This window comes from Equus caballus, chromosome 11, assembly GCF_041296265.1.
Source record: "Equus caballus isolate H_3958 breed thoroughbred chromosome 11, TB-T2T, whole genome shotgun sequence".
Classification (NCBI taxonomy): Eukaryota; Metazoa; Chordata; class Mammalia; order Perissodactyla; family Equidae; genus Equus; species Equus caballus.
In genome coordinates this window covers 15,147,963-15,174,068 of record NC_091694.1, presented here as the reverse complement: position 1 = coordinate 15,174,068, position 26,106 = coordinate 15,147,963, and the positions used below count along the sequence as shown (strand labels likewise).

General features: G+C 46.5%; 1 protein-coding gene across 14 annotated transcripts in view; it reads right to left on the bottom strand.

Moving 5' to 3' along the window:
- PECAM1 (platelet and endothelial cell adhesion molecule 1) overlaps positions 1-26,106 on the bottom strand; it is a 77,117-nt gene that overhangs the window by 11,272 nt on the left and 39,739 nt on the right. For 13 of the 14 annotated variants that reach the window (XM_023651625.2, XM_070225699.1, XM_070225706.1 and 10 more), the window contains 9 exon segments: positions 23,081-23,329; positions 21,500-21,775; positions 18,253-18,540; positions 17,506-17,613; positions 15,802-15,829; positions 15,016-15,092; positions 12,944-12,997; positions 11,534-11,596; positions 5,703-5,759 (listed from right to left, as the gene is read on the bottom strand). In XM_023651625.2, the coding sequence (XP_023507393.1) occupies positions 5,703-5,759; positions 11,534-11,596; positions 12,944-12,997; positions 15,016-15,092; positions 15,802-15,829; positions 17,506-17,613; positions 18,253-18,540; positions 21,500-21,775; positions 23,081-23,329 (1,200 nt within the window). 14 annotated transcript variants of the gene reach the window in all.

Genomic DNA, 26,106 nt, shown 5'->3' with positions numbered 1-26,106 from the left:
AGGTTGGAAGATTGGGAGATGACCGGGAACTAAGAAATTCGCATAGGGAAGAATAGAAAATTAAGAAGGAAAAGGCTAGAAAGACTCTGCACTCAGCCTGCTCCCTGACCTTTCCACAGGCCCACTCCCCACCAGGGCCTTAATTTCATTGTGGGTGACTCCCTCTGCCAACACACACACACACACACACACACACACACACACACACTGTTTCTGGGTTATCCCCGCTGGCCAAGGCTGAGCAATCCCCACAATTGCTAGGGATTAAAAGAGAATCCACCCTTCAAATGAAAGACAGAGCAGAACCTAGAGTGGTGCAATCAGAAGGAATTTAGAGTATCTAGAAGATGGTTCTAAAAGTGTGGACGCTGGACCTGCAGCAGCAGAACGTGGGAATTTGGTAGAAAGGCAAATTCTCAGCCCCCCTCCAGACCTACTGAATCAGAAACTCAGGAGCTGGAACAACAAAAGACCCCGAATAGCCAAAGGATTCCTGAGAAAAAGGAACAAAGCTGCAGGTATCACACTCCCCCATTTCAAATTATACTACAAAGCCATAGTAACCAAAACAGCATGGTACTGGCACAAAAACAGACACACAGATCAATGGAACAAAATCGAGAGCCCAGAAGTAAACCCACACGTTTATGGACAGCTAATATTCGACAAGGGAGCCAAGAGCATATGATGGAGAAAGGAGAGTCTCTTCAATAAATGGTGTTGGGAAAACTGGACAGCCACATGCAAAAGAATGAAAGTAGACCATTCCCTTACACCATGCACAAAAATCAACTCAAAATGGATTAAAGACTTGAATGTAAGACCCGAAACCATGAGACTTCTAGAAGAAAACATAGGCAGTACGCTCTATGACATTGGTCTGAGAAGCATATTTTCAAGTCCCATGTCTGATCGGGCAAGGGAAACAAAAGAAAAAATGAACAAATGGGACTACATCAAACTAAAAAGTTTCTGCACAGCAAAGGAAACCATCAACAAAACGAAAAGACAACCTAACAATTGGGAGAAGATATTTGCAAACCATATATCCAATAAGGGGTTAATATCCAAAATATACAAAGAACTCATACAGCTCAACAACAAAAAAACCAACAATCCAATTAGAAAATGGGCAAAAAATCTGAACAGAGATGTCTCCAAAGAAGAAATACAGATGGCCAACAGGCATATGAAAAGATGCTCAACATCATTAGCTATCAGGGAAATGCAAATCAAAACTACAATGAGGTATCACCTCACTCCAGTCAGAATGGCTATAATTAACAAGACAGGAAACAACAAATGTTGGAGAGGGTGTGGAGAGAAGGGAACCCTTGTTCACTGCTGGTGGCAGTGCAAACTGGTGCAGCCACTATGGAAAGCCGTTTGGAGTATCCTCAGAAAATTAAGGATAGATCTACCATATGATACAGCTATGCCACTGCTGGGTATTTATCCAAAGAACTTGAAAACACAAAGGCATAAAGATACTTGCACCCCTATGTTCATTGCGGCATTATACACAATAGCCAAGACTTGGAAGCAACCTAGGTGCCCATCAAGGGACGAATGGATAAAGAAGATGTGGTATTTATACACGATGGACTACTACTCAGCCATAAGAAATGACGAAATCCGGCCATTTGTGACAACATGGATGGACCGTGAGGGTATTATGCTGAGTGAAATAAGTCAGAGGGAGAAAGTCAAATACCATATGATTTCACTCATAAGTAGAAGATAAAAACGACAAAAAAAAAAAAAAACATAGCATTGGAGATTGGACTGGTGGTTACCATTGGGGAAGGGGGGAGGGGGGAGGGCAAAAGGGGTGATTAGGGTCACATGTGAGGGGATGCACTATAATTAGTGTTCGGGTGGTGAACATGATGTAATGTATCCAGAATTCGAAATATGATGTACATCCAAAAAAAATAAAAATTAAAAAAAAAAAAAAGAAACTCAGGAGCTAATGCCAAGCCACCTGTGTTTTAACAAACCTGGAGACCTTTGATCTAGAGTCCAGCCCATCCCCCTCATTTCACAGAGGTGACTGAGGTCCAGGATCATGACTCGCCCAGGGCCACCTGGGCCGTACCAGGCGGTTACTCTTAGCTTCTAAAGTAGACAGAGTTGAATCCTCTAATTAAATTGATGATAATGTGGAAACCAAACAAAGAAAGCTGGAAGGTGCAGAGGCACACAGTCAATCGGTTTGGCAACACAGACAGGGAAATGTGAAGGCTCGTGAAGAGTGTGGTTCTGCTGCCAGGCTCCCTGCGTTCAAATCCCGGCTCCGCCACCGCCGGCCTTGGGACCAGGACAAGTTATTTAACCTCTGGGCCCATTTCCCCATCTGTAGAGCAGGAATAATAACAGGGCATCCAGCAACCCTGTAATGATTTTGAGGATTAAGTGAGCATCCGAGCAGCACCTGAGAGTAAGAGGAAAAGAAAGAAAGAAAAGGGAAGAGAAATTGACCAAAGCCTGCAGCCTCTTCCCCTTGAGCAGCAGCTGAGCTGGAGACGCTCAGAAACAGCAACTCCCTTGGCTTCCAGGATGGGCGCCTCCAAGGCGAGGGGGGCCCTGGCTTTTGCAGCAGCATTGTGGTTTTGGCTACAAGACCCACAGCTCACTCTACCCTCAACCCCTGCACAGGAGCCAGCTGCCAGGTTAGAGACCAGATTACAGAGGGACCCAAGCCCCAGCTGACCCCGATGGCCCAGATGGTGCAGCAGGAGCTCCCCGGCCTGGGAGTGGGAGATGGTTCTAGTCTCGCCTTGCGCCAGGCACTGGACTCCAGGGCTCAAGTTTTCTTGTGTTTTTCAGCTAAAATGGATTGAATGCTCACTATGCGGTAGGGGTGATACACTGACCAAGAGATTAGGGTAATTAGCACCATCTCCCCTGACGCTGTCTCATCTCCTGTTCTCGTTTAATCCCATCTCCATTTAACAGTAGAAGAAATTGAGTCTCAGAGGGGTTAGGCATCTTGGTCAAAGTCACACAGCTGATACGTGGCAGCACTAGGACAGGGGCTCGGATGTCTCCCAGCAAAACAGGGTCCTTCACTGCCTGGAATCACTATTGGGTTAGGTTCTAGGTGCCTATGGTCCATTCCAGTCAGGTTCCAACAGCTCAGGACTGAGGAGTGGGGCATCTGGAACCAGGCTGGGGATGCTGAGAGAACCCACTTAAACAGCTTCCCTAAGTCAGAATACGCCACCCCCAAATATACCACTTTGGCATAGAGATTATTTTGAGCTGGAGGCAAATGAGAACCAGCGCATGCAGTAAGAAGCCTTTTGGGAGCTTCCCCTAACTGACTAAAACCAGAAACTTCTGAGAAATGGGGACTGCCCTAAATCCCCTCTCCCAGGGAAGCTTTATGGCCACGAAGATGCTGGGAAGCCGGTGCCGAGATGGGCCTGCACAAACAAACCTCACTCTGTTAGTGCCCCCACATATTTACTTTCCCACTGCTTGCCATCCTCGAAACTCCTTTTCCTTTGTCACTTCTCTACGAGCTTATTGTTCTTGGTTAACATGCTAAATGAGCCCCAACTTCTAACCATTCCACTGAGTTACTCATCACTCAGTTTTTCTGTTCTTTAGTCTGTCCTTTGTTAATCTAATTTTCAGGGCCCCTAACACCACCCTTTGGAATCCACACTGGGTGTGGCCTTCACCAGCTGTATCGGGCCTCAGATGACCACAGACCCCAAGGCCTCTTGTGGCCTGTGGGGATCCCTGTGGCCTCCATGCTCCACCAGTTTCCCTTCCCCCAAACCAAAGGCAGTCCAGCTCAGTGATCAGGAGCATGGAGTGAGGATCCAGGGTGGGCCAGATTTTGGGAACTTGCTTGCTGTGTGACCTTGGGCAAGTGTTTTAATCTCTCTATGCCTCGGTATCCTCATCTGTAAAATGGGAGTTATTGTGAGGATTGAAAGATACAATGTAACATAGATCACTTAGCACACACAGTCAGCACTCAATAAATGTGAGTATTTGCATAACCAAAGCAATGAAAGTGAGTAATTTTAGGGAAAACAGAACGGGCATTTTTGTACGATTACCTAAGAGGACCAACCTGGAACCCTACTTGACCTTTAGCTTTCTGTTACATTGAAAGAAGAGAGAAAGCCTATTTCTGAATTTGCGTTTTGCTAGCTCTGAACATATTGAGAACGCAAAAGGAGACACTGAAGCCAAAAATTCCTCAGGAAATGGTTTTCAAAAATCGTTCAGTCAGGAGCCAGCCCTGTGGCCGAGTGGTTAAGTTCACGCACTTCACTTGGGTGGCCCAGGGATTCGCAGGTTCAGATCCTGGGCGTGGACCTAGCACTGCTCATCAGGCCTGATACTGATGATGCTGAGGCAGCGTCCCACAGACCACAACCAGAAGGACCTACAACTAGAATGTACAACTATCTACTGGGGGGCTTTGGGGAGAAGAGGGGGAAAAAAACAAGATTATCAAGGCAATAGATGTTAGCTCAGGTGCCAATCTTTAAGAAAAAAACCCCCAAAACCCCCGTCTCTTTAAAAAGGAAAAATCATTCAGTCAGTGCCAAGTTCCACAGGGGCTGGGTTTCTGCTGTATGCATGAAAATACCATTTTTAAAAAAGAGGTTAACTAAGGGGTGATTCCTGTATTTCAGATTAAAAGTAGGCTCTTCAGGTAAGACAGTGCTTCTCAAACATTGGCAGCATCAGAAATATCTGGGAGCTTCGTAGAGCTCAGATTCTGGAGATGCTGATTCTGCGGGTCTGGGTTGGGCCTGAGGCTGTCACGGCTGCTGGTGTGTGGACCACACTCGGTGTAGCCGAGCTTTACTGAAGTCTCCCAGCCCTTTGAATGATTCTCTTTCAAAGAATCCACTGAAAAAGAGGTCTGTTGTAGAAAGCAAGATATCCACATAGTGACTGTTTCCCCCCAGAATGTTTGTGCCTTTTGGGTTGCGACTTATTTTCCGAATTCAAAAGTAGTCTTTATGGATTTCATTTCAACAGAATGGAATAGAACAATCACGCAAAACATGAGATTGTCAGGAGCTTCCCCAGTTCCCCATCTGCTTGGGCACCATGCTCAGTCGTGGGGGAAGCTTGGCACGAGGAAGCAGTGGAGATGGGAACTGAAGTGGGGTCTAGGCAGAAATCAAAGGAGATGGGAGCAGCTCTGCACCCCCTCCCCAAAGTCCGTGTACTCTCAGAAAGGCTGAAGCTGCTGACGTTTCCAGAGCAAAGCACTGCCTGTCTAAGCCCTTCGGGAGCCCTGGGGCCCCAGGGCCCAGGTGCGGTGAGGCTCACCGGCTAGTACCTGAAAATAGGCAGAGCCACTCAGCTTCTCTCAGGGTCAGGAGACAGTGCCCCTAACCCTGCCAGGCATCCTGTGAACAGACAGCGGTGCCAGGACACACTCCTGTCCAACTCACCCATCCGTTGTGTATTGCAAACATCTGAGGTTCCGTTTGCCTGGCTTGTCGCAGGCACTCAGTGTGTTTGGTGACTAAATAAACAGTGCATGTAACCTGTGGCTACTTTTTAAGGGTGTTGGGAGACAGACAACAGCTCTAGTGTAAGAGGTGTCACCCCTTTTGGCCTCCTTTGCCCCTTCTTTTCCATGCCCACTCCAAGGCCCCATAGATGATTCTAGGGGAACTGTCTCCCCAGGCTGGGGGAGTTAGGGGGCCCTCACTCACCAGGATCAGCTTTCCGGATTTCACTGTACACCGTCTCCGTGCCCTTTGTTCCCAGACCTGCAAAAGGGACCAGGCCCAGGTCAATAGCTGTCTCTGGGCACCAGGTCAGCCCACTGCTGAAGCAGAACAATGTCAGAGGCTCTCTGCGTAAGGCTGCACCCCACACCCCCACGACCCCCGACTGGTGCCCGTCTCCATAAGTGCCTAGAGACCTTGCCACCATGAAGCCCGGGCCAATTCCCGGCTTTAAAAGATCTAACCAGCGTCACTCTCAGCCTGGAAGTACAAGGTCAACCGGCTACTGTGGGAACCCTGGACCTAAGGGGCTGCAGGTGGAGGAGTCCCCAGCACAGGCCTGCAGCCTGCAGCTCAGTGGCCCCATCCCTCTTTCCCTGCCACTGTGTCCCTGTGTCCAGCTGCTCTCCTAGGATGCTGCGCTATGCTTCCCAATCACCTGAGTCCTGGGTGAGAGCCTGGCATCAGCTGGGACTGAGAACCACTTGCAGATCTAGACAGCTGAGCCAGTTGATTTCAAATGCCGTACCTGGGGCCACTTCAGATCCTGATTGCAATGGTCTGGGGTGGACCCTGGCGTTGGTGTTTTTTAAGAGCTTCCCAGGGGATTCTAATACGCAGACAGAGTTGAGATCCTCTGGTCTGGACCCTTTCTGAACAGCAGACAAGATGACCGATCCAGAGTGTGGATTACACGCAGGGGAGACTCGAGTGTTTTAGAGGCAAAGAGCGCCCATATGGCCATCTTTTTATTTTAAACTGATGTATACGCACAGGTTGTGTATACACACACATACACACACTCACAGTACACACACACAGTATGCACACACAGACACACATACCCACACACCCTCAGGAAACAGGATGGAGCTCGCCACTTCCCCGGCTCCTCTCACCTGCAAAAAGGACCAGGAAGCCTCATTGCAGAAAGGCGCCTGATCCTTGCGGCCAGCATTCTCCTTTGAAAGATCAGAAAACGGAACCCCAGACTGAGTAAGACACTTCCTGGCACCACGGTCAGTGCCATGTGCACGTTTCTTTCCCCAGCGGCAGATGGCCAGGGCATGTTCACGGGCTCTAACTGTAGCGAGATTCCCTCCACTCACCACGTTCCAGGGACGTCCCTCTTTCTCACCCCCTAACCTTGCACACACTCCTCTCACTGCCTGCACCACACTTGTTCTTTGCCCCATCCCCCTTGTCCTCCAAGCCCCAGGACAATTTTGCTCCTGCGCTAGGTGTACACACCCTCACACACCTACACTCTGCCTCACACACTCACCCCTTTCCTGTGCCCTGGGAGGTTACATGGACCCCCTGTACTCCCATAGCACGTTAGGGACACTTGCCCATGACAAACTGACATTATTTGTCCCCACGACTGTCTCCCCTGGTGGACCCTGAGCTTCTCCAGGGCAGCCCCCGAGGTCTTGCACATCTCCCAATCCCAGGACGTGCACAGCTACCTGGAGGCACCTGTAAAGGTTTGATGTGACAGCGAAGGCACCAGTCAGTGTCCCTGTAGGTGTCTCTATCTCAGACCCCCTGACCTTCAGGAAGGTGTTGCATAATCAGCCCGATCCCTGAGACTTTATGTCTTAGAATTAAAATCACGGTCATTCATTACAATAAATAATGGTGGTTCCTGTGTCAGGACCTGAAAGCCAGAAGAAAGAGTGGTGGCTCAGATCCCAACAGCTGAACTTGGGGCATTTGGGGTGCCAGGGCCTTGCAGAAGGCATTGTAGTGATTCCCCAGGGCACTGAACAGGAGCTGGTACTCAAGAGAGTGGCTGAGGTACCAGGCACCCCCCTGCCGGGACACTTGCCTGTCTCTAACAGAACAGCAAAGATGCTCACACCGTTCTCCACCCTCCCTCCAGGGCACCAGATTTGGGGGTGTAGAGGGAAGCTCCAGCAATCCCTGTATCTGCTGAGAGATCTACCTCATCCCCAAGGGGCTCTGCACAACACCAGGCCTGGGCAATTCACTCATTCATCATGGTCCCAACACCATCTGTGTGCCGGGCACCATGGAAGAAGAAAAGGTGAACCAGACCTGGTCCCAGCTCTCGGGAGCTCCAGGCTGTGGGGCACAGGGTGTACAGACAACATTATGATAAACGTTATAGGGCACTGCCTATCAGGCGTGCTGGAGTCCCTGCCCGCTCATCCTCTGACCCAGCCCCACACAGGAAGGAATGGAGTGTCGGGGCTGGGTAACCAAGCCTGGGGGCCTGGACACCCTTGTGAACTCCACTGCCCCAAGGCACATAAGGGGTGGCTGGTGGACCTCTCTGTTCACCTTGGGGATGCTCTAACACCCTCTGGACCTGAGAAGCCCCTCTTGACTCCCTTTCATCTCATAGCTCTGCACATCAGCTAGGGCAGCAGGGTGGTTTCTACTTCTTGGTTGAGCTGCTAGATTTGTAGCTGCCCCAGTGGTTTCTCCTGTTGCCCTCCTGGTTCTGCTGAGCTCAGTGATGGGGGGTAGCGGCGGGGGGGGGGGGGGTCGCAACTCATGACTATCTTCCCCTCCTCTCGCTTCTCCGTGGCAGCAGCTGCCTGCTAATGACTAACCCAGGCCAACAGGCTGTTTGTCTCTGCTGTCAGGGATGTTTCCTGATGGGGCTTTATTTTGGCTTCTGTTTTTCCTCTGTTAACAGAGAAAGAGATGGCTTCAACGTCACGGGGTTTTCCCAGCAATTACCCTCAGAGCAAACCGGGGTTTAACGAGTTCCTTCCCACCCCTCCTCCACCCCCAAGCAACCACTTGGTCAGCAGCCAGCCAGGGTTAGAGCTGGACATGGGCCCCATCCCCTTCTCCATCAGAAATGTAGAGGAAGGGGGCCCTGAGGACAGGGAACTGGGCTGGACAAGACCAGGTCAAGTTTACTCACCACTGGTCTTGAACCCACAAGGCTTTTCCTCACCTGGTAATGTCCCACTCCCCACCCATGAGAGAGCAAAGGGACAGCATCATAGGCCAGGCCAGGCCTGCCCCACTGTCCCTTAGCTGCCAGGGAGGTTGGGTCCAGAAAACTCAACTTGAATCCTCTAGAAACTCTCCATTTCTATGCAAGTGACACTTACTCTAGCTCTACCAAGGCCCCGAAGCCCACAGAGCACCTTTGCGCAAATTGGGGAAAGGTGACCTACTGGGTGGTTGCAACCCTGCACCCGTGCAACTTGGCAAGGAAAGCACCTCTGCTTCACAGGGGCCTAGGGGCCCTTCTTTTCCCTTCAACCCCTCCCCATCTTCGAGCTAGAAAAAGAAAATCAGATGCTACCAACAAGGGACAATTCCCAAAGGAGGAGAAAACAGACCCTTTTCCAAGGACAAAACCCTGCTTCCTTCATCCTGCTTCAGTTTCCTTCAATCCCAAGCCTTCTAGCCATCATGCACAGCCCTCACAATTCCACCTCGCCCTGGCCCAGCTGGCAGCAGGGGAAGGGCAGGGTCCGGCCCTCTGCGGAGAGTATCAGAACCTCAAGGCCAGAGCCCAGGGCAATCACTGTCTGCTTGAGCGCTCAGTCGGGTGTGGACGACAGTGGGGTTTTTCCACACACATTCAAAGTCTTTGGGCAGCTCTGCCCTCTTGTTATGGTTCTTGTTTCCTTCCAGGCTTGAAGCCCCTTAAGAGAAAGTAAGCTGTTGCCCACAAGACTGAGCCCACAATGTACAGTGATGGAGAGGTTCAGACTGGACCAGGTAAGGCTGACAGGGAGCTCCTTACAGCCCCACTGGCCACATCCCACTCAGATTCAGTTCTGAGCACCAGACCCTGTGCTGTCTCCTCATGGGCATCTCAAATTTAACCCAGCTGGACCAGATCTCCCCTGAGCCTGTTCTTCCCAATCTCAGACATCAAGACCATCCATGCAGTCGTTCGGTCCAGAAACATGGGGTAATTCTGTCTTCCCCATCCTGGCCAGGAAATTTTTCACTCAGTGCTGTGATGTCTCCAGAATATGTCTAGAATCCACCCATTGCCAGTACTTTGGCAACACCCTCCCTCCCTCTTGCCTGGTGAGAACATATTCATCTCTCTGCTTCCATACTTGTCCCCCTGTCAATGCATCCTCCACACCAGCCACAAGGATCCTTTTTAAAGAAGGAAGTTGGAACCTGTTACTTCCCTGCTTGAAGGCTTCCAAAGGCCCCTAATCCACTGAGGCTAGAAGGCAAAGAGAACCTGAGAGGCCCTACAAGCCCCGGCCCTGGCCCCATCCCCCCCTGCTTCTGCCTCCTCTCCCTCTCTCTGCAAACACACGAGTCTCCTTCCAGATCCTTAAACGAGCCAAGCTCTGGGTACCAATTCCTGGGTCCTCCCAACCCTCCCTCCTCTTAGTGAGGCCACCTTCTTTGTGCTCTTCAGACACAAAGCTTAAATGCCACCTCTTGAATAGGCCTCCTAGGATCACCCAAGCCAGAGAAGTTGTCACTTTTCATGCTTTCTCATTGCATCCATTCTTCTTCTTCCAAGCACTTATTATAACCTGATATTATCTGTTTACGCTTTGGTTCCTTGTTTTCCTGGCTCCTTCATAGGCTATACCTCCATGAGGAGGACCACATCTATACCTTTCCTGCCTGCACGGGGCTGGTCCATCCTGGGCCCTTAATTTGTTAACTCAATAAGCAAATCACTTTACAATGAAACAAAAAGGAAGAGAACTTTAGGCCTGCCATGGCCCCCACCCCTCCCAGGTCCAGTCTAGACTTGGGAGCAGGATGTCCTGTGTAGTCACGCGGATTAGGCAGTACCAATTCTAGGGGCCATTCTGACTGCACACTATGGGAATGGTGTCCCCATTGTGCAGCACACTTCCTGGGGACTCTGCCTGAAGGTTCTGTACACATACCTGCTAACATGGTACCCAGAACCTAAGTGAGGGAAGAAGGAAGGAACCCCAAACTTCTCCCAGAACATAGAGAAGAGGTGACAAGAGGGCGTCATTGCCATATGGCTCTGGTTAAAGCTACACAGGCATGGTCTGGAAAACTGCCCCAGGCCTGTCTGGCTGAGTGCACCCAGCGTAACCTTAGCCTCAGCAGGAAGGCGGAAGCACAGCAATAGCCCTAAGGAGCTTCCCAGCAGGGCAGGAAGGCTCTGGGTGGCCACTTCCTTTGAGAGTGCAGTGGCCTCTGGAAGAGCTAAGGTGGAGGAGGGTTAGGAAGATAGGCGTGGTTTTTTGTGGTGCCAAAAGCAACTGAGATTGATGTTCTAGCATTTGCTGTGGACCAGCCCACTCTGAGTCAGTCTCCCTAGCACAGAACCAGAGCTAGGGACCTCTAGGTCAGCCTGCCAGAAAGAACCACATAAAAACAAAACCTGAAGCATAAAACCATTGCCACTGTTTACAGAGAAAGAGATTCTTTGCTTTCAAAAGCCTTTATCCAAGTGTCCTTTAAATAGCCAAGCGCTTGCTACTTTTAAGCATGCATTTCATTTACACAAGCTTAGTCTGCAAGCAACTTTTTAAGATGATGCTGGGTTTGGGCAAGAGGGTTACCTCTAGAAGAAAGCCCCAACACCCAGGAGTGAGGCTGCCCTCAACACTCAACAAACATTTCTTAGCACTTAGTAATTGCTTAATAAAATATATCCATTATTAGCAGTATGATAAATAATAACTAATGAAATTTTACACCTCAAAGCCTGGGCGCTCCCACCTCAGGCATGTCCAGCAGGTCCGTCTGCTGACTACTACCCTTCTTGTCCCTGGGTCACAACACACCCCACCCCAGCGTCTACACTCAAGTAGAGAGCAGAGCCAAGCATGAGGAAGCACTCGAGTGATGGTGTTTACCTTGATGAGGTTCAGGTGAGGTCACTTCCACTTCCGTGTACTCCACGTCCGAGGTCAGAGGCTCTGCTCAAAAGAACCACAGCGCCCTGTGGTTAGATAGAATCTCCTTGCGAGGCCTCAGACCACCTTGGAAACTTCCATTCAAGTGATTACAGGATCCTGTATTTTGAGGGGGAAGCTGGACACAGGCTTAACTCCGTTCTAAGTGGGCAAGAAAGCTCGGGCTGGGGAGGGTAGTGATGAGGCCTGTACTTGCCAGGTTGTGGAGTGACTCTGCTGCCCAGGTTCCTGTTGTTTCCCCAGTGGGAGGACTTGTAAAAGCTCGATAGGTACAGAAAACAGCCAGTATCAGCCCCAGCAGTGAACTCTAGGAGCCTTCTCCACAGCCACAGGCACGGAAAGCTACGTCCAAGATAGAAGGAATCTCTGGAAATGGGGAACAGGGTCCCTGGCCTAAACATGCTCTGAGAGTGTGAGGCGTATGTGGAGAAAAACAAGCGAATGAGAGCTGTCGGGGTGCTACAGTGAAATCTAGTAAATTAACTTGTCTTCAACTCAAAGTAACATTATCGTTTTCTTTCTGAAGCCTCAAAGAATCAGGGTTTCTCACCAGCAACTAAAACAGTGATTTTGCAGTCAAGGACACAGCGGTATTTACAGAACCCTTTTTCTTTTTTGGAGTTTTAGTCCCACGATCTCAGATCCGAGGGGAAGGGAATTTTGAAAAATGATTTAGCTCAATCCTGCTGAGCTTTAGGCAGAAGCGAGCAATTTATTGTTAATTGTCTTAAAAAATTAGCAGCAATGCTGTTTTATTTTTTACAGTATAGTTTTCATTTTTATTAAATACTTAGTAGATACAACATAATATTTGTAAGTTATGTATAAAACATAACAATTCAATAAATAACAGTGTACCCGTTACGGTTTTTAAGAAAAAGAACGTTTTCATTATCTTTGAAGGCCTCTGTGTACTTCTTCCATCCCAGCCCCTCAATACTTTTTTCCCAGCTTTATTGAGATGTAATTGACAATACACATTGTGTAAATTTAAGGTGTACAACCTGATGACCTGCCGCCCTGCTATTTTAAAAAGCACCTCTGCCTCTACTGTCCAAGAGAAGGGAGGGCCTCCTGCCTCATTCAGCAGCCCATTCTGAATCAGAAGCTCCCTTTTAGGTGCTGCCCAGTTCCTTCCTACTGGAGTTTCGGTTACTTTCCCATTAGAGACACTGGATAGCGTCTTTGGAGAAAGCAAGCAGCCATCTCCATTTTACACGGCCGTCAGTGACAGGGTCTTTGAGAGAGGTGGGGAAATATCCACAGGTCTTAACAGTTTTAGTTCTTTTCCTAGGGGACTTTTTTTAATATAAGGGTTCCTAATTTTACAAAACTTAATTAGATAATTACCTTTATTTTCATTGATTGGTTTCATCGCATGGTTTCCAACATCTTCACTATAACCTAGTTGAAAAATAACGCAAGATGAAAGGCCATGGAAATTGTAGTTTTCTATATAACTTTTAAAAAATTCAGTGACACTAATAAGGGAAGTCAAGCCTAATTTCTTCAGTGAAGTTGGCAACCAGCAGTGTATCTGGGTTCTGGATTCCCTCTTGGTCCCATGCATTCCTGTCTGACCCACTGTGTGGTCTCTTTCTAACGCCAGTGGGACGTCCACCATCCCATGGGAGGGACACTTCTACGTACGAATTCTTCAAGATTCAGAACTGTTCAATATGAACAAGTTCATTAGAAGTTAAGCTTAATTCTGGAAGGGGTGGGCCAGGAACCAGAAACATGAAGAATATTAGTAGACATTAATCTTCTCCAGCTGGAGAATTGGATCCATGAGAACATGGTTTAAAGAAATTGCAGTACCTCCGGGCTGCCACCTCAGTGGGCAAAAATTTTTAAATCTTTTTTATCAATCTGTTCTTTATTAAAAAGAATTCTTACAAATGTTATAAATACTATTCCTGAAGAACGTGCAGCGGGACGTCCTGGTGGTGTAGTGGTTAAGTTCTCACACTCCACTTTGGCAGCCCAGGATCTGCAGGTTCGGATCCTGGGCATGGACCTACACACCACTCATCAAGCCAGGCTGCGGAGGCATCCCACATAGAAGAACTAGAAGGATATACAACTATGTACTGGGGCTTTGCGGAGAAAAAAAAATGGAAAATTGGCAACAGATGTTAGTTCAGGGCCAATCTTCCTCTCCATCATGTATTTGAACTGATTACTATTGTGGTTACTAAAATATATTTATAAACTAAAATAATCCATGGAGAGATAACATAAGAATTGGAACATTTCTTGCACTTTGGAAATTTGGGAAAACTCTATTTTAAGGTAAGTCTATATCAGCATTTAATTTAAAGTATCTCTGCTTTTGTGTATAAATCATACAAATAACCAACTGAACACACCTTATACCATGAAAAAATATTTTCTCTATAGTACTGGATTACTTTTTGCTAAATATTCACCAAATTTTTCTGAATGTAGTTTCTTAAATGATACATTTGCTCTTTTCTCTTTATTGGCATATTAGTTTGCTACTATGAATGTTTTATTTCACTTTTTAAAAGTTTATGATTCAGTATAATAAGAATTGCTCAATTCTTAAAACATGTTTCTCAAGTATGCCCTGTAAAAGGCATATGCTAAAATTTTCTTATTTTGTGGAGCACTGATACAGAATTAGAAAAGAGCATGGATATTCTATTCCCAAACTTGCTGATAAAGAAAGAAAACTGCCCCAAATCTGGTCTGGGACAGGACTTTTTGTGTGATGTAACTAGAGCCCCCTCTGGGAAGCTGCTAGCATCCTGCTAAAAGCCTTAAACAATTTTCTGAGACATATTGGGATTAGGAGCTCCTGGGACTGGCTGCCCATCCTACCGAGCTGACTCTCAGGCTTGTATATGCCTCATAACAGAATATTCCTCATAAAGGAATAAAGATATTCCTCTCCTACACCTCCTTGAAAAACAAAATGCCTCTTCTAACAGAGAAATATTTAGATTGGTTTCCCGTTGTGGCGAGTTTGAAGTGGAACTATCTTGTGCTTGTAATAAATAATTCCATCTGAGAAGATGTTTTATCCATGCCTTAATCTGGTCTCTGGTCTCTGTCTTACAAATGGAGAATGATTCCAGTTGGGCAATGTTCAAAGTCTTTGAAGATAACCCAGGACGGGTATCCACAACATTATGATTACTCCCCACCTTTCATTCTTTGGGATATTTAGAAGGTGGCGACATTAGAGGAAAATGTTCTGCCTTTCCTCTTTAGTTTTTGTTTTGCTTATCAGCTCACCATCCAGCAACTGATTACATTAAGTGCACCTGCTAGAAGATGGTTTCCCTTCCAACTTTAACCCCATCACCTACAGATTCTGCTTCTAGGAGGGGGTAAGGGGAAAGTTTAGCAAGTTGGGAAAAACTCTTAGCAACTTCAGGAAACCATGACTGTACCATAATGTCTGTTGGCTTCAGTATTGGGATCTGACAACATCTTCTCATTGTTGGAGTTCAGAAGTGGTGCTCCCAGCCTTGAAATGAAATTTGAAAAGGAAAAAAATATATCAATTTTTTGGCTTTAACTCCAAACCAACAAAATAATCAAGGAAAGATCATGAGAAAATCAGGAAGAGTTTTCTGAAGTTGGGAAAACTTTACTCTCTCATTTGGAAGACTAACATTTTTTTTCAGCTCTAAGATTATTTGATAAAAACTTTCTGCTGTTAAAATAAGTGCTAGGTCCAAAGGGCACACGAATACCAGGAGCCCTTTATCAGATGGATCTCAACCCCTTGAATTCCTCATCCTGTGCTACAGTTTCTTCCAGCAACAGAGCTATCATTTCCATACTTTTGGATTTTGGATTTCTAGAACAGTAAAAATGGTACAACGATTTTTTTAGACCAACTCTATTTTGCCAAGTAAGTAAAATTTTAAAATTCCATCTACTACCATTAAAATTTCTCATGGAAAAGGGGATTTCACAAGGAACTGTGTAGGAAGGACAGGATCTTGGAATAAAGCTATTCCATCCCATGAAAGGACACTTGGCAATCTTCCACTGAGACAAATACATAAACACACACACACACATAACCGTACACTACCCACACCCAAGGCCCTTATTTTTCTGAGCTTTCCAAGAACCATTGAAAACTTTCTAATGACCAGAATGTCCCTACACATAAGTCTATCCATGCCCAGAGAGCAGCCACCTCTCTTTCAGGTACACACACTGACCTGGGCATCGCCACTGGATTCTGCTTGGCTTTAAAAGAGAAAGAGAAAAACCAAAGTCAGTATAAAGTACCCATGTCCATACCAGATAAGAATACTCACTTCAACCATATTTGACTTTCTTGACGATTCAATACCCATAAAAAAAAGAAAAGAGGGGCCAGCCCAGTGGTGCAGCTGTTAAGTTCACGCACTCCACCTCAGCAACCTGGGGTTCGCTGGTTCAGATCCCAGGTGTGGACCTGTCCACCCCTTATCAAACCACTCTGTGGCAGGCATCCCACATATAAAGTAGAGGAAGATGGGCACAGATGTCAGCTTAGGGCCCATCTTCCTCAGCAAAAAGAGGAGGATTAGCAGCAGATGTTAGCTCAGGGCTAATCTTCCTCAAAAAAGAAAAGAAAAGAAAGCCAAATATATTTCCACTTAAAAAAAAAAAGAAAAGGGGCCAGCTCCGTGGTGCATCGGTTAAGTTTGCATGTTCCACTTTGGTGGCTTAGGGTTTGCTGGTTTGGATCCTGGGTGCGGACCTGCACACTGCTCGTCAAGCCATGATATGGCGGGCGCCCCACATATAAAATAGAGGAAGATGGGCATGGATGTTAGCTCAGGGCCAGTCTTCCTCAGCAAAAAATGGAGGATTGGCGGCAGATGTTAGCTCAGGGCTAATCTTCCTCAAAAAAAAAAAAAAAAAAAAACAGAAAAGAAAGGAAAGAGAAAGAAAATTAAGAACAAACAAACAAAGTAGGTCTTCTCTTGGTGTTACGCTGAGAGATTTTGCATCATTTCCCCCAGAAATATGACATTTTGACTGTTTCAGCCAGGAGCGATTTTCTTAGTGGAATGTGATAGAGATGAAGACAATAGTACAGGAACTAGATTAGCCACATAAACAAGCAACTATTTCTTTGATTCAGGACCATTCCAAAAAGTAAGGCTAAATCAGTCCTTGTACTTTCAATTCCTCGCTGGCCTGAGACAAAGGCCAGGGTCAGCCTTAGGAAGGGGTTCGTTCTGGAGCCTGTCTTACCAGAGGGGTTGTAGCTTTCTTGCTCCAGAAAAAGCCCAGGGCCCCTCTTCATCCCATCTGCCCCCACCTGTGCCCGGCAGCCCCAGGGGCTCCCACAGAGCCCACCCTATCCCACAAAAATGTTTGCGGAATATACTGATGCTGTGCCCTTTTCCTTGAGTCCAGGCTAACTGACTGATTCCTGAGTGTCGGCGGGTGATCCTGGCTTCCTATCTGTGCATGGCCAATCCCAAGCACCGGGTAGAGATCACGGTAAAACTGTTGGACTTGTTGGAAGGCATTTAGCGTGTGTGTGAGCACGTCCATAACACTCACACCCACTCTACTAACTGCTGGACCAGGTGTAGCCAAATCCACAGAATCAGCTTCATCTGACCACATGTAGTAGCAATTTCCCCCCCAAATTCATCTTTTCTGGGGTGCCCAACTTGGAGAGCAATTATTTTCATTTTTGCCTAGCTAAAACCAGGGACCAGAAAAGCTCCACTCCCACCAGAGCCAAAAATCTTTGGTTATTGAAGTGACACTCGAAGGAGAAAAACACTGTCCTCAGTTACATCTCCTCAGCTCCCGCTGGGGCAGAGCGCCAGCCCCCCACGGAGCTGAAGCCCCACACATCCACGGCTGGTTTCTAGCAAGGGCAACCGATCAGAATGGAATGAAAGAACTGTGCTCACCTTTGGCTTTCTTCAGAAAATAGCATCTGGCCCCGAGTATCAAGAGAGCAATTATCACTCCAATGATGACCACTGCAATAAGTCCTTTCTTCCACGGGGAAAGAAAGACTAGAAATAACAAAAATTTAAATACAAAATTAAAAATTTAGATTAAAAATTTAAACAGGTTTTTCCTCTGCCAGGAAGAAATACTCTCAGTCTTAAGCAACAAATAAGACTGATTTTGACAGTCTTCGTAACCACATCTTGCACTGAGCATCTACCTCTGAGGGACTCTTGTTCATAGCTGGTGTGGAAGTAGTTGCTTTTGGTAGAAGCAGAGTCAGCTGTGGTCTTAAAGAACCACAGGTCTGAAGTAGACTCCTTTCTGGGGTCTGTTAGCCTACCCCTTCTCTAGAAATCACCCTCTACCCACAAAGGTGGGTTCCTCTAACCATGTCCTTTCTGCATGACCCAATCTCCTTGGCCACGGGTGGTTCTTGAGTGGACATTTGACTCAAGATGGGCCAATTGGTACCTCTCTGCCAAGAATTTGGAATTACTACTGTGTGAAATACTTCCATTTCCTTATAATAACCAATTTGAGTGGGTTTCTGTCACTTGTGACCAAAGAGCCTGGAGGACACTGGTCTCTTAATCCTCAGTAAGATGTGCTTAATTCAGACCCACTTCCTCTTACAAGTGGTGAGCTTTGTGGCTTCGCCCTTGATGGCTACACTGTATCTCACCACTGAGACCTTGACTTACCTCTAACTGTGAGCGCGTTGCTTTGGGGGACCTTTTTGGCAAGGTTGGCTCTGTTGGAGGCTGTGCAATAATACTGTCCCTCCTGCTCCTTACTCGCCTGCGACTCATGCCAAATGGCTTGGGTCTCATTCGATATGACTTGGTAGAAGGGCTTGCCCTCCTTTTCTCTGTAAAACGTGTAGGTGATTGGACCAGACGCATTGTTCACGGAGCATCGAAGCACAATGGGCTTCCCCGTCTCCACCACCTCAGTCAACAGGATAGAGAGCTTAACCTCCTCCACCGGGGCTGAAAAGCAGGAAAAAGATTAGCACTGAGAAAAGAAGGGAAAGGGGAAAAGAAGAAAAACGACACTGCCATCACTCATGGCCAGCCTCCTTTCACTGTGACTCAGATTTGCCCTTTAGGGATTGTCCTCTTTATTCAAATCACTCCTCTCATGCCACATCCTTCACAGTTCCTCCTCTGATTAGCCAAGCAGGGCAGCAACAGACGCCTCCAGTCCTCAAGTGTTGATTAAACACAAGATGCTAGGGGCACCTCCCTTCACTTACCACCTCAAGTATTCCTGACCACTCAGCTTCACTATAAGATTAACGTATATGTTATGTTGGGGTCTATTGTGCTATGTGTGTGTGTGTGTATTTCTCTCCCTCTGCTCACAAAGATGCATAGCTACTTCCAGATCTTACAAACAAAGAACCTTGACCACTACCTTCTCTAGCTCTGGTCCTGTTTTTCTCCTTCTCCCTTTATGAGTGGTCTAAACCTATTGCTTTCACATCCTCTTTCCTCACCTTCTCGTTACCCCTGAAATCTGACTTCTGTCCCTCTGCTTCTGAAACTGCACTCTATCTCTGGTTGTGAAGAAACTTGAAAGGTCATCTGATCCCCTCCTAACTCATCCCAGAGTCCCCTGCAGATTGCACCCCATAGTGGATGTTCTTCCAGTCTTCCCACCCTTGGCTTCGCTACAGCTCTCCACTGTCCCTCAGCCCTTCCTTTCGAGCTTTGTCTGGACCTCTGTGAAGAGAACCCTGATGCCCTTCACCCTGCACCTGTCATTCCCTCTTTATTCAACAGCTTTTCTTCTTTCACTCCTTAAATGTGGACTTTCTGAATATTCAGTGCCCAGTTTTCCATCTCCATTCTCCTCTTTGCTGACCTCATGTACATCATAACTTCTATTTGTGCATTCAACACATAAACATAGAGCCCTTAATGCCTAAATATATAGCTCTAGTCCAGAGGACTTCCTTGAATGCTAAGTCTTGATTTTTACCTGGGCATTTCCACCTGGAAGTCTTGCCAGCCCCTCACTCCCAGCAGATCCAAGCAGGACTCATCTTCCTCCTGTATCCTCTTTCCCTGGCTCCATGTCCAGCTGCCAAAATTCTGATCTTAAATAGTCTTCCCTAAATGATCTTCCTATTAGTGTGAGAATGGAGTGGTCGGCAGACTGGCACCTGACTTACGAATCACCCTCTTATGAGTGCAGTGGGTGGCCAGCCCATGGAGCTGCTGGTCCAACAAGAGGGAACACCAGGCCCGGGATGGAATCATGGAAGTCAACCACAAGGGCAGATTCCTGGAGTGTGCAGCCTGACCCCACAGCCTCTCTTGTTGCAAAGCACAAGCGGGTGGTAGCAAGTTGGGCTCAGGAGCCAGACTGCCCCTCAATTCCCAGCTCTACTGCCAACCAGCTGTCTGTCTTAAGCCTTAGTTGCCTTGTCATAAAACAAGGATAATATTATGGGTCTTACATGGCTATTGTAAGTATTAATGGGAATAATGTACTAAAATACTTCACACAGGCGTGGGCACATGGCCAGGGCTCAGTAAATATTAGCCACTAATGTTGACCCATTTTAAACTAACAGATTCACATGGGTTTCTACATTAGCTTCTTAAGGTATTATGAGGTCTGAAGTCTCCACTCCTTCTAACTGATAGGGTCACCAGGTTAATCTTTCCAAGACACCATTCTCATCATGCCCTCCTTCCCTCTTCTGGCTCTTCAATGCACATAGGACAAATTCCCTACTCCTAAGACTGGCATTTGATGCCCTTTGCAGTTGGGCTCAGTCACTTTTTCAGTTTATATCCAGTGATTCTCCATTCCCAACCTTTGTCTCCAGCCATCTGATTTACCCAGCCTTTTGAACTGCTCCATGGGGCCTTTGCTCATGTATTTGATGAGACTGGTAGGCCATCTCTAGCTCTCTCTGCCCAACATTGTCAAGTCCTGGCTTCTAACCCAGCTCTTCCCACTCAAGCTAGATGATGTCTTTCATGCCCTAAATTCCTATCACCATCATTGTAAGGATAGTTCATGTGACAATTAATCATGTGTTGCCTAGTAACACTTTTTCTATGCTTGTTTGCACTGTTATCCAAATATATTAATTTTAATCAGCTATTTAATCAGGAGATCCTGTGTTCTTGTTATACCATTGAAAACAAAGAATCTGTTTTATTTTTTTGTATGCCCTATAGCGTTAGGTGCTTTATATATATGATGTTAATTTGAAAAGTATGGCTACTCTTAGACTATACATTAACAGAAGCAGGACTCTATCCAACTCAGGATGTCCACATGGTACATGAAGATAAGCAGTTATTAAACAAGAAGAAAGAGGAGGAAGCCTTACTAAGATTTTTACAACAGGATACAGACTGTCTCAGAGATGCAAGCAATGGCACTCCTAAGGCCTTCTGAGAGGCACAAGATAGAGGCTCACGGAAAAAGAGCCTCCCCAGGACAATGGTATATCTCTCTTGAGTATGAGAGGCAAATCCCACGACATTATAGCCAGCAGCTCTGCTGGCTGCGGGTTGTGCACATGACAGAGTTTGCCCCATCAAAGGTCAATTATAGAGAAGAGCTCTGGTCGCCAGTTCTCAGAGAAGGCTGCCAGTTCATCTAAAAAGGAGCAAATGCTAAGGAAGCCCCAAAAGCAGAATTTTAGTGCTTCCTGAAGCCGGGACACTTTGCTCTTATATCTTAGCAGTTTGCTTGAATGTTTCTGAAAAGAGATGACACAGGTCACACCAATAGTCCCCAGATATCTTCTGGCCCCATTTACCTCAGCCTTGGTCCTTCTTTACCACATGTCATGTTTATGGACTTTGTACAAATACCACCCACTTTTCTCGTCCACACAATCCCTGGACACCCCCAAACCTTTGAAAATGTGAACTAAAGCCCCAATCCCACGTGACTTCTTCTCATAGCACAGCAACTTACCTATCACCTTGACCCGCAGAACTTCACTGACCATTTTGGTGTGGGAATGGCAATTATCCACGATACAGTAGTATTCAACGTCCTTTGTTGGGTTATCTTTGAATACCGCAGGCTCATTTGAGCTCATGTTATGACTCTTCAAAACATTATTTGCTTTAAAAAGTTGATAAAAAATAGGCGAGGTTCCGTCACTGGATTGGCAACTGACTTCTATGGCCTGTCCTTTTATCACCTCAGATTTGGAGTCACGAAAAATCTTGGGCTTGGAGAGCATTTCTAGAATGACAGAGAGAAACAATCTGAAGCAGAGCATCCACTCCAAGAGCTTACTTCTCCAAACTCTGGGCTTTGCTTTTTCTGTCATTATCGTAATTTTAAATGCCTACCTGCCTTATCTACGTTTACAGAACTCCTTTAAGACTGACGGGTAATGTGTGTGTTTGTGGTGAGGAGGGAGAGGAAAAGAGAATGATGCAAACAAAAAAGGGTGACACAATCGAGAAAAACATTACATCCCTTTAAATATATGTTTTTATTTTCATATATCTCACATGCACATGTACACACATCCATATCTTTTTGTATTGAGAAAAGACACAAGAAAAGCATAAAAATATAACAAATGCCCAACCAGGATGTATTTTTAAACAATTCCCAGTGCCTCAGCCTCTCCTGATAGAAAATTGAATGCCTCAATAAACAAGAATTCTTCCGGGTCGTTATTTAGAAGTTAGCTTATTTACGAAGCTTGTAAAATAAAATGACCTCTTCCAAAGAATAACAACACTAAGAATCAAAATGTAATGACCCGCATTTGCCTCTTGCGTTATTTCCTTTTGAGTTAGCTGGTTAGAGAGTTGACAATAGACTAAAACCCTGGTTCAATTGAGACTACAGTCTTGGCTGGATCAACCACAGTCACAGTCACAGGTTAGCCTGCAGGACCAGAACTGAACAGTAACAGTGATAGCGACAGCTTGACCAGAGTTCCACATTCATGTAGAATCCCTGTACTCAAAATATGGTGTGGGGCCCAGCATGCCCAAGGTGCTACTTAGAGATGTGGAATCTGGCCCCATCTGACCTGCCTTCTAACCAGGTTTTGGATGCACAGTCAAGTGTGAGAAGCATGGCTTTGGGTGGTCCCAATACCTACATTCTGCCCACCGGAAGTTCTAGCCCTTCTGGTCAGCCATGATATGGATTTAAAACTGGAGCTTACATCTTAAACTTTAGCATTGACTAAGTGGTGTTTCCTCGCTGAACTTTCGGGTGAGTGCCTGCTCCAGCAACCAGAATCTTGCTAATTCAGAGTCCACATCAACAGCGTGCAGCCACCACAAAACCATGAACTTGATTGTTGCTAACAGAATCTTCTCTGTATTATCCTTCTCCTGAGCTCTGAGCAGGAATACCCACTTGTTCCTGTTGGGTCTCTCGGTTTCACTCCTCTCTTTCCCTTGAATTCTTACCTTGCCTCAATCTGATCTGCCTTCAGACTGGAGATGGTGGCAGCTGGTGATAAATTCCCTTTTTCCCACTCAGTCCCAAGACTCTCTGAGCCAGTGGGGACGTACTCACCACACACGGCTATCTGGACCGTGTTGCTTTTCTTGACCACCTTGCCGATGCCTGCGGTGCAGGTATATGTCCCGCTGTCCCACTTTGAGGCTATCTTGGTGAAATTTTGAGACTGAGACACAACCGTGTGTCCCTTCTGGATGGTGAAGTTGGCTGTAGGCGCTCCTGGAATGGAGCACCACAAGTCCAAGCTTCCACCCTTGTCCAGACGTATGGTGGGAGATTCCAGCTTCGGCTTGGAAAATAGCTCTGAAAAACCAGTGAATGGGAATGGGGTAAGATATTTCTGGGCACCACTCCCAAAGCTCCTTTACAGAGATGCCGTTGGCCAAGCTGATTTTGGCAGAACCAACCGCTAATTTCCTGCAAAAAGTTTTCCTTTGCTTCTCATATACCTGATAATCACACAATTAAAGAGCTAGGGCTCATTCTTTGCCTGGGATTCCAAAGACAGGTTTTCCGCCCTTGTTAATCCAATTTATTCCACAGACATGGATTAGAAAAGTTTTGCAATTTATAATGCAGCAAGTAACGATTCATGCATTCACCCAATTATTCATTCACTCATATGTTTTATTCCACAAGTATTTATTTCAGGCTCTCTTTGTGCTGGGCATCTTGCTTAGCATTGTGGAGATAGCAGAGAAAAAGAAACAGCCCCTGACTTCAAAGTGTTTACATTCAGTGGGTGATTCAGACACAGTGTTTTCAGAAGAGCCCATAGAGGAGACGCTGAACCCAGGCTTGGGGAATCAGGAACGGACTCTTGGAGGAAGTTATCCAGGCAAAGAGCAGTGTTTGAGGCAGAGGGAACAGCATATGGAAGCCCTCACAGGAGGTTCGAGCACCTGAAAGTGCAGTCGTCCGGGAACACACTGGGAGTAGAAGAGGCCAAAGGAAGGCTTGTGGATCTGGAAGGACCTTGGGAACCAACAAAGAAGTATGGACTGTATCCTCAGGGCAATGGAAGCAGGGAGAGTCTGGGTCAGGGGAATGGCATCTGATATGTGTTGTAGGGAGATCTCTGGGAGGAGAACGGATGAGGTTGGAGGGGCCCAGACTGGAAGCAGAGTGACAGCGTGAGGTTGAGGGGGAGTGGCGGCTGGCCATCATCCTCCAACGCTGCCCACTGAGAAGGATGAAGACGACCCCTGAAGCCTCCCAAGGTCAAGTACTTTGTAAGCCATAGCATTCCACGCTACCTATGGCATTTTAGTGCCATAATTTAGTTTGGACGTCAACAGTAGTAAAGACTGAAGCTGACTTTTAAGAAGCCTTGTCATTTCCTTATTTAAATATTTCTTGAAATATATCGACATTTCATAGTTATGGTATGTGTTTTTATTTTCAGCTACAGGGAAATTACTTTTTAACTACTTAACCAATGTGAAGGCTTGGATCCTGCACGTAAACAAATGCACACTGACTTCACAGTTATGGCCCTTAATGCAGAAAGAAGAAGGAGTCAGTAACTCTGGAGACTATCTGCATATTGAGAAAGGGGCCGAGACTCAAATCCTCTTAGGAAAGATTCTTGGGTTAGAGGTTTGAGGATGCAACGAAGAGTCAGGGAATCAAGTACTACCTTTGGCTCTAAATTTACCTGCCATACAGGTTTGGTGATACAAATCAACACTGTCACTGTCATCACTGATGTTACCTAGCTATGGAAGTTATTTCCATCATAATCAGTCCACAATGTCTTCCTAGTTTCTTTGACAGGGAATAAAATAAAACTTCAAGTAAGGTGGTATCTCAATAATTAATCTATATTTCATTAAGGTCCATCCCACCCTTCCTTCCATATAGTAAGTATTGACTTATCTGTTTTTAGAGCACCATCCAAAGCTCTAGGTTGGGAGTGGGGAAAAGGAACCAAAGAAACTGACATCCTAAAGTGTCTTACAACCTCATTGGGCAGATACCAAAGAATGTGAATAAATGACTTAGGAAAAAATCCCACAACAATGACTCTACATTTAAAAATATGTAAAACAAAGATGTAAAAATAGAAACCATCTTTCTGAGGTAGGTGCAAGATAGCTTAGAATTAGGACTGAAATGTTGGGGAATGGTCTGTTTGTAAAGGAGGCAATTTAAACAGACTGGCAGGACCATGATATGGACTAGTAAGGATCAGTCTCTTACTCACTCATTGAATGAATATTTATTGAGCTCCTACCATGTGACAGGCTCTGTGCTAAGAATCAACAATGTAAGGTGAATTGAGCTACAGACTTGGTTCTTCAAGAGCTCACACAGAGTGATGGAGACAGATGCTAAGTTTTTACAGTGACTGTTGACGTGAAGATAGGAGCAGAGGGCAATGGGAACTGAGATGTGACCATGGGACTGTACCTAGGGGAGCCTGGAGGGAGATTTGGGGCTTGGTCTTTAAGGAAAACAGAAGCTTTCCAGTGGCCAAGGGGAAAGGGTGTTCTAGGCAGAGTAGGGAGGGATGTTTGGCAGGGGGAGAGGTCAAGGCGAAGGATCAGGACTGTGTGGGAATTTAAGCCCATGAATAGTGATGTTGAGCAGGGGCCATTTTAGGAGGGCTTCTCCTGCAGCTGGCTGAAGGACGCCTTGGAACAGAGGTGCTCAGGGAGATCCCTCATTGGTGCGAGGGCCAGTGTTAGGGTGTGACTATAGAGATGAGGAGACAGGACAGCGTTGAGAGACCTGGCAGCACATGGGAACAGATTGGATCTGAAAAGGTGGACAGTGCAGGGTGGAATAAACCCTTTTTCTATCCAAAGACAAATGACTAATTCAATGATTTTAATATTCACAAAATTATTGTGAGTCTCCAACATCACTAGAAAGAGCCATTTACAGGGAGGCTTGATAGCAACAGGGGTGTGGGAAAGCAGATGCCTCAGTGGGCCTGGAGACATGTCCAAAGGCACGGTAGAACTTGGATACAAGGGTGCTTGCCCGCCAGCCCTGGTGTGGCTTGGTTAGCGCCACACAGAAAGGACAGAGCTCAGGAGCAAAGAGCACCAGCCCGAGAGGGTGAGAAGGGCAGG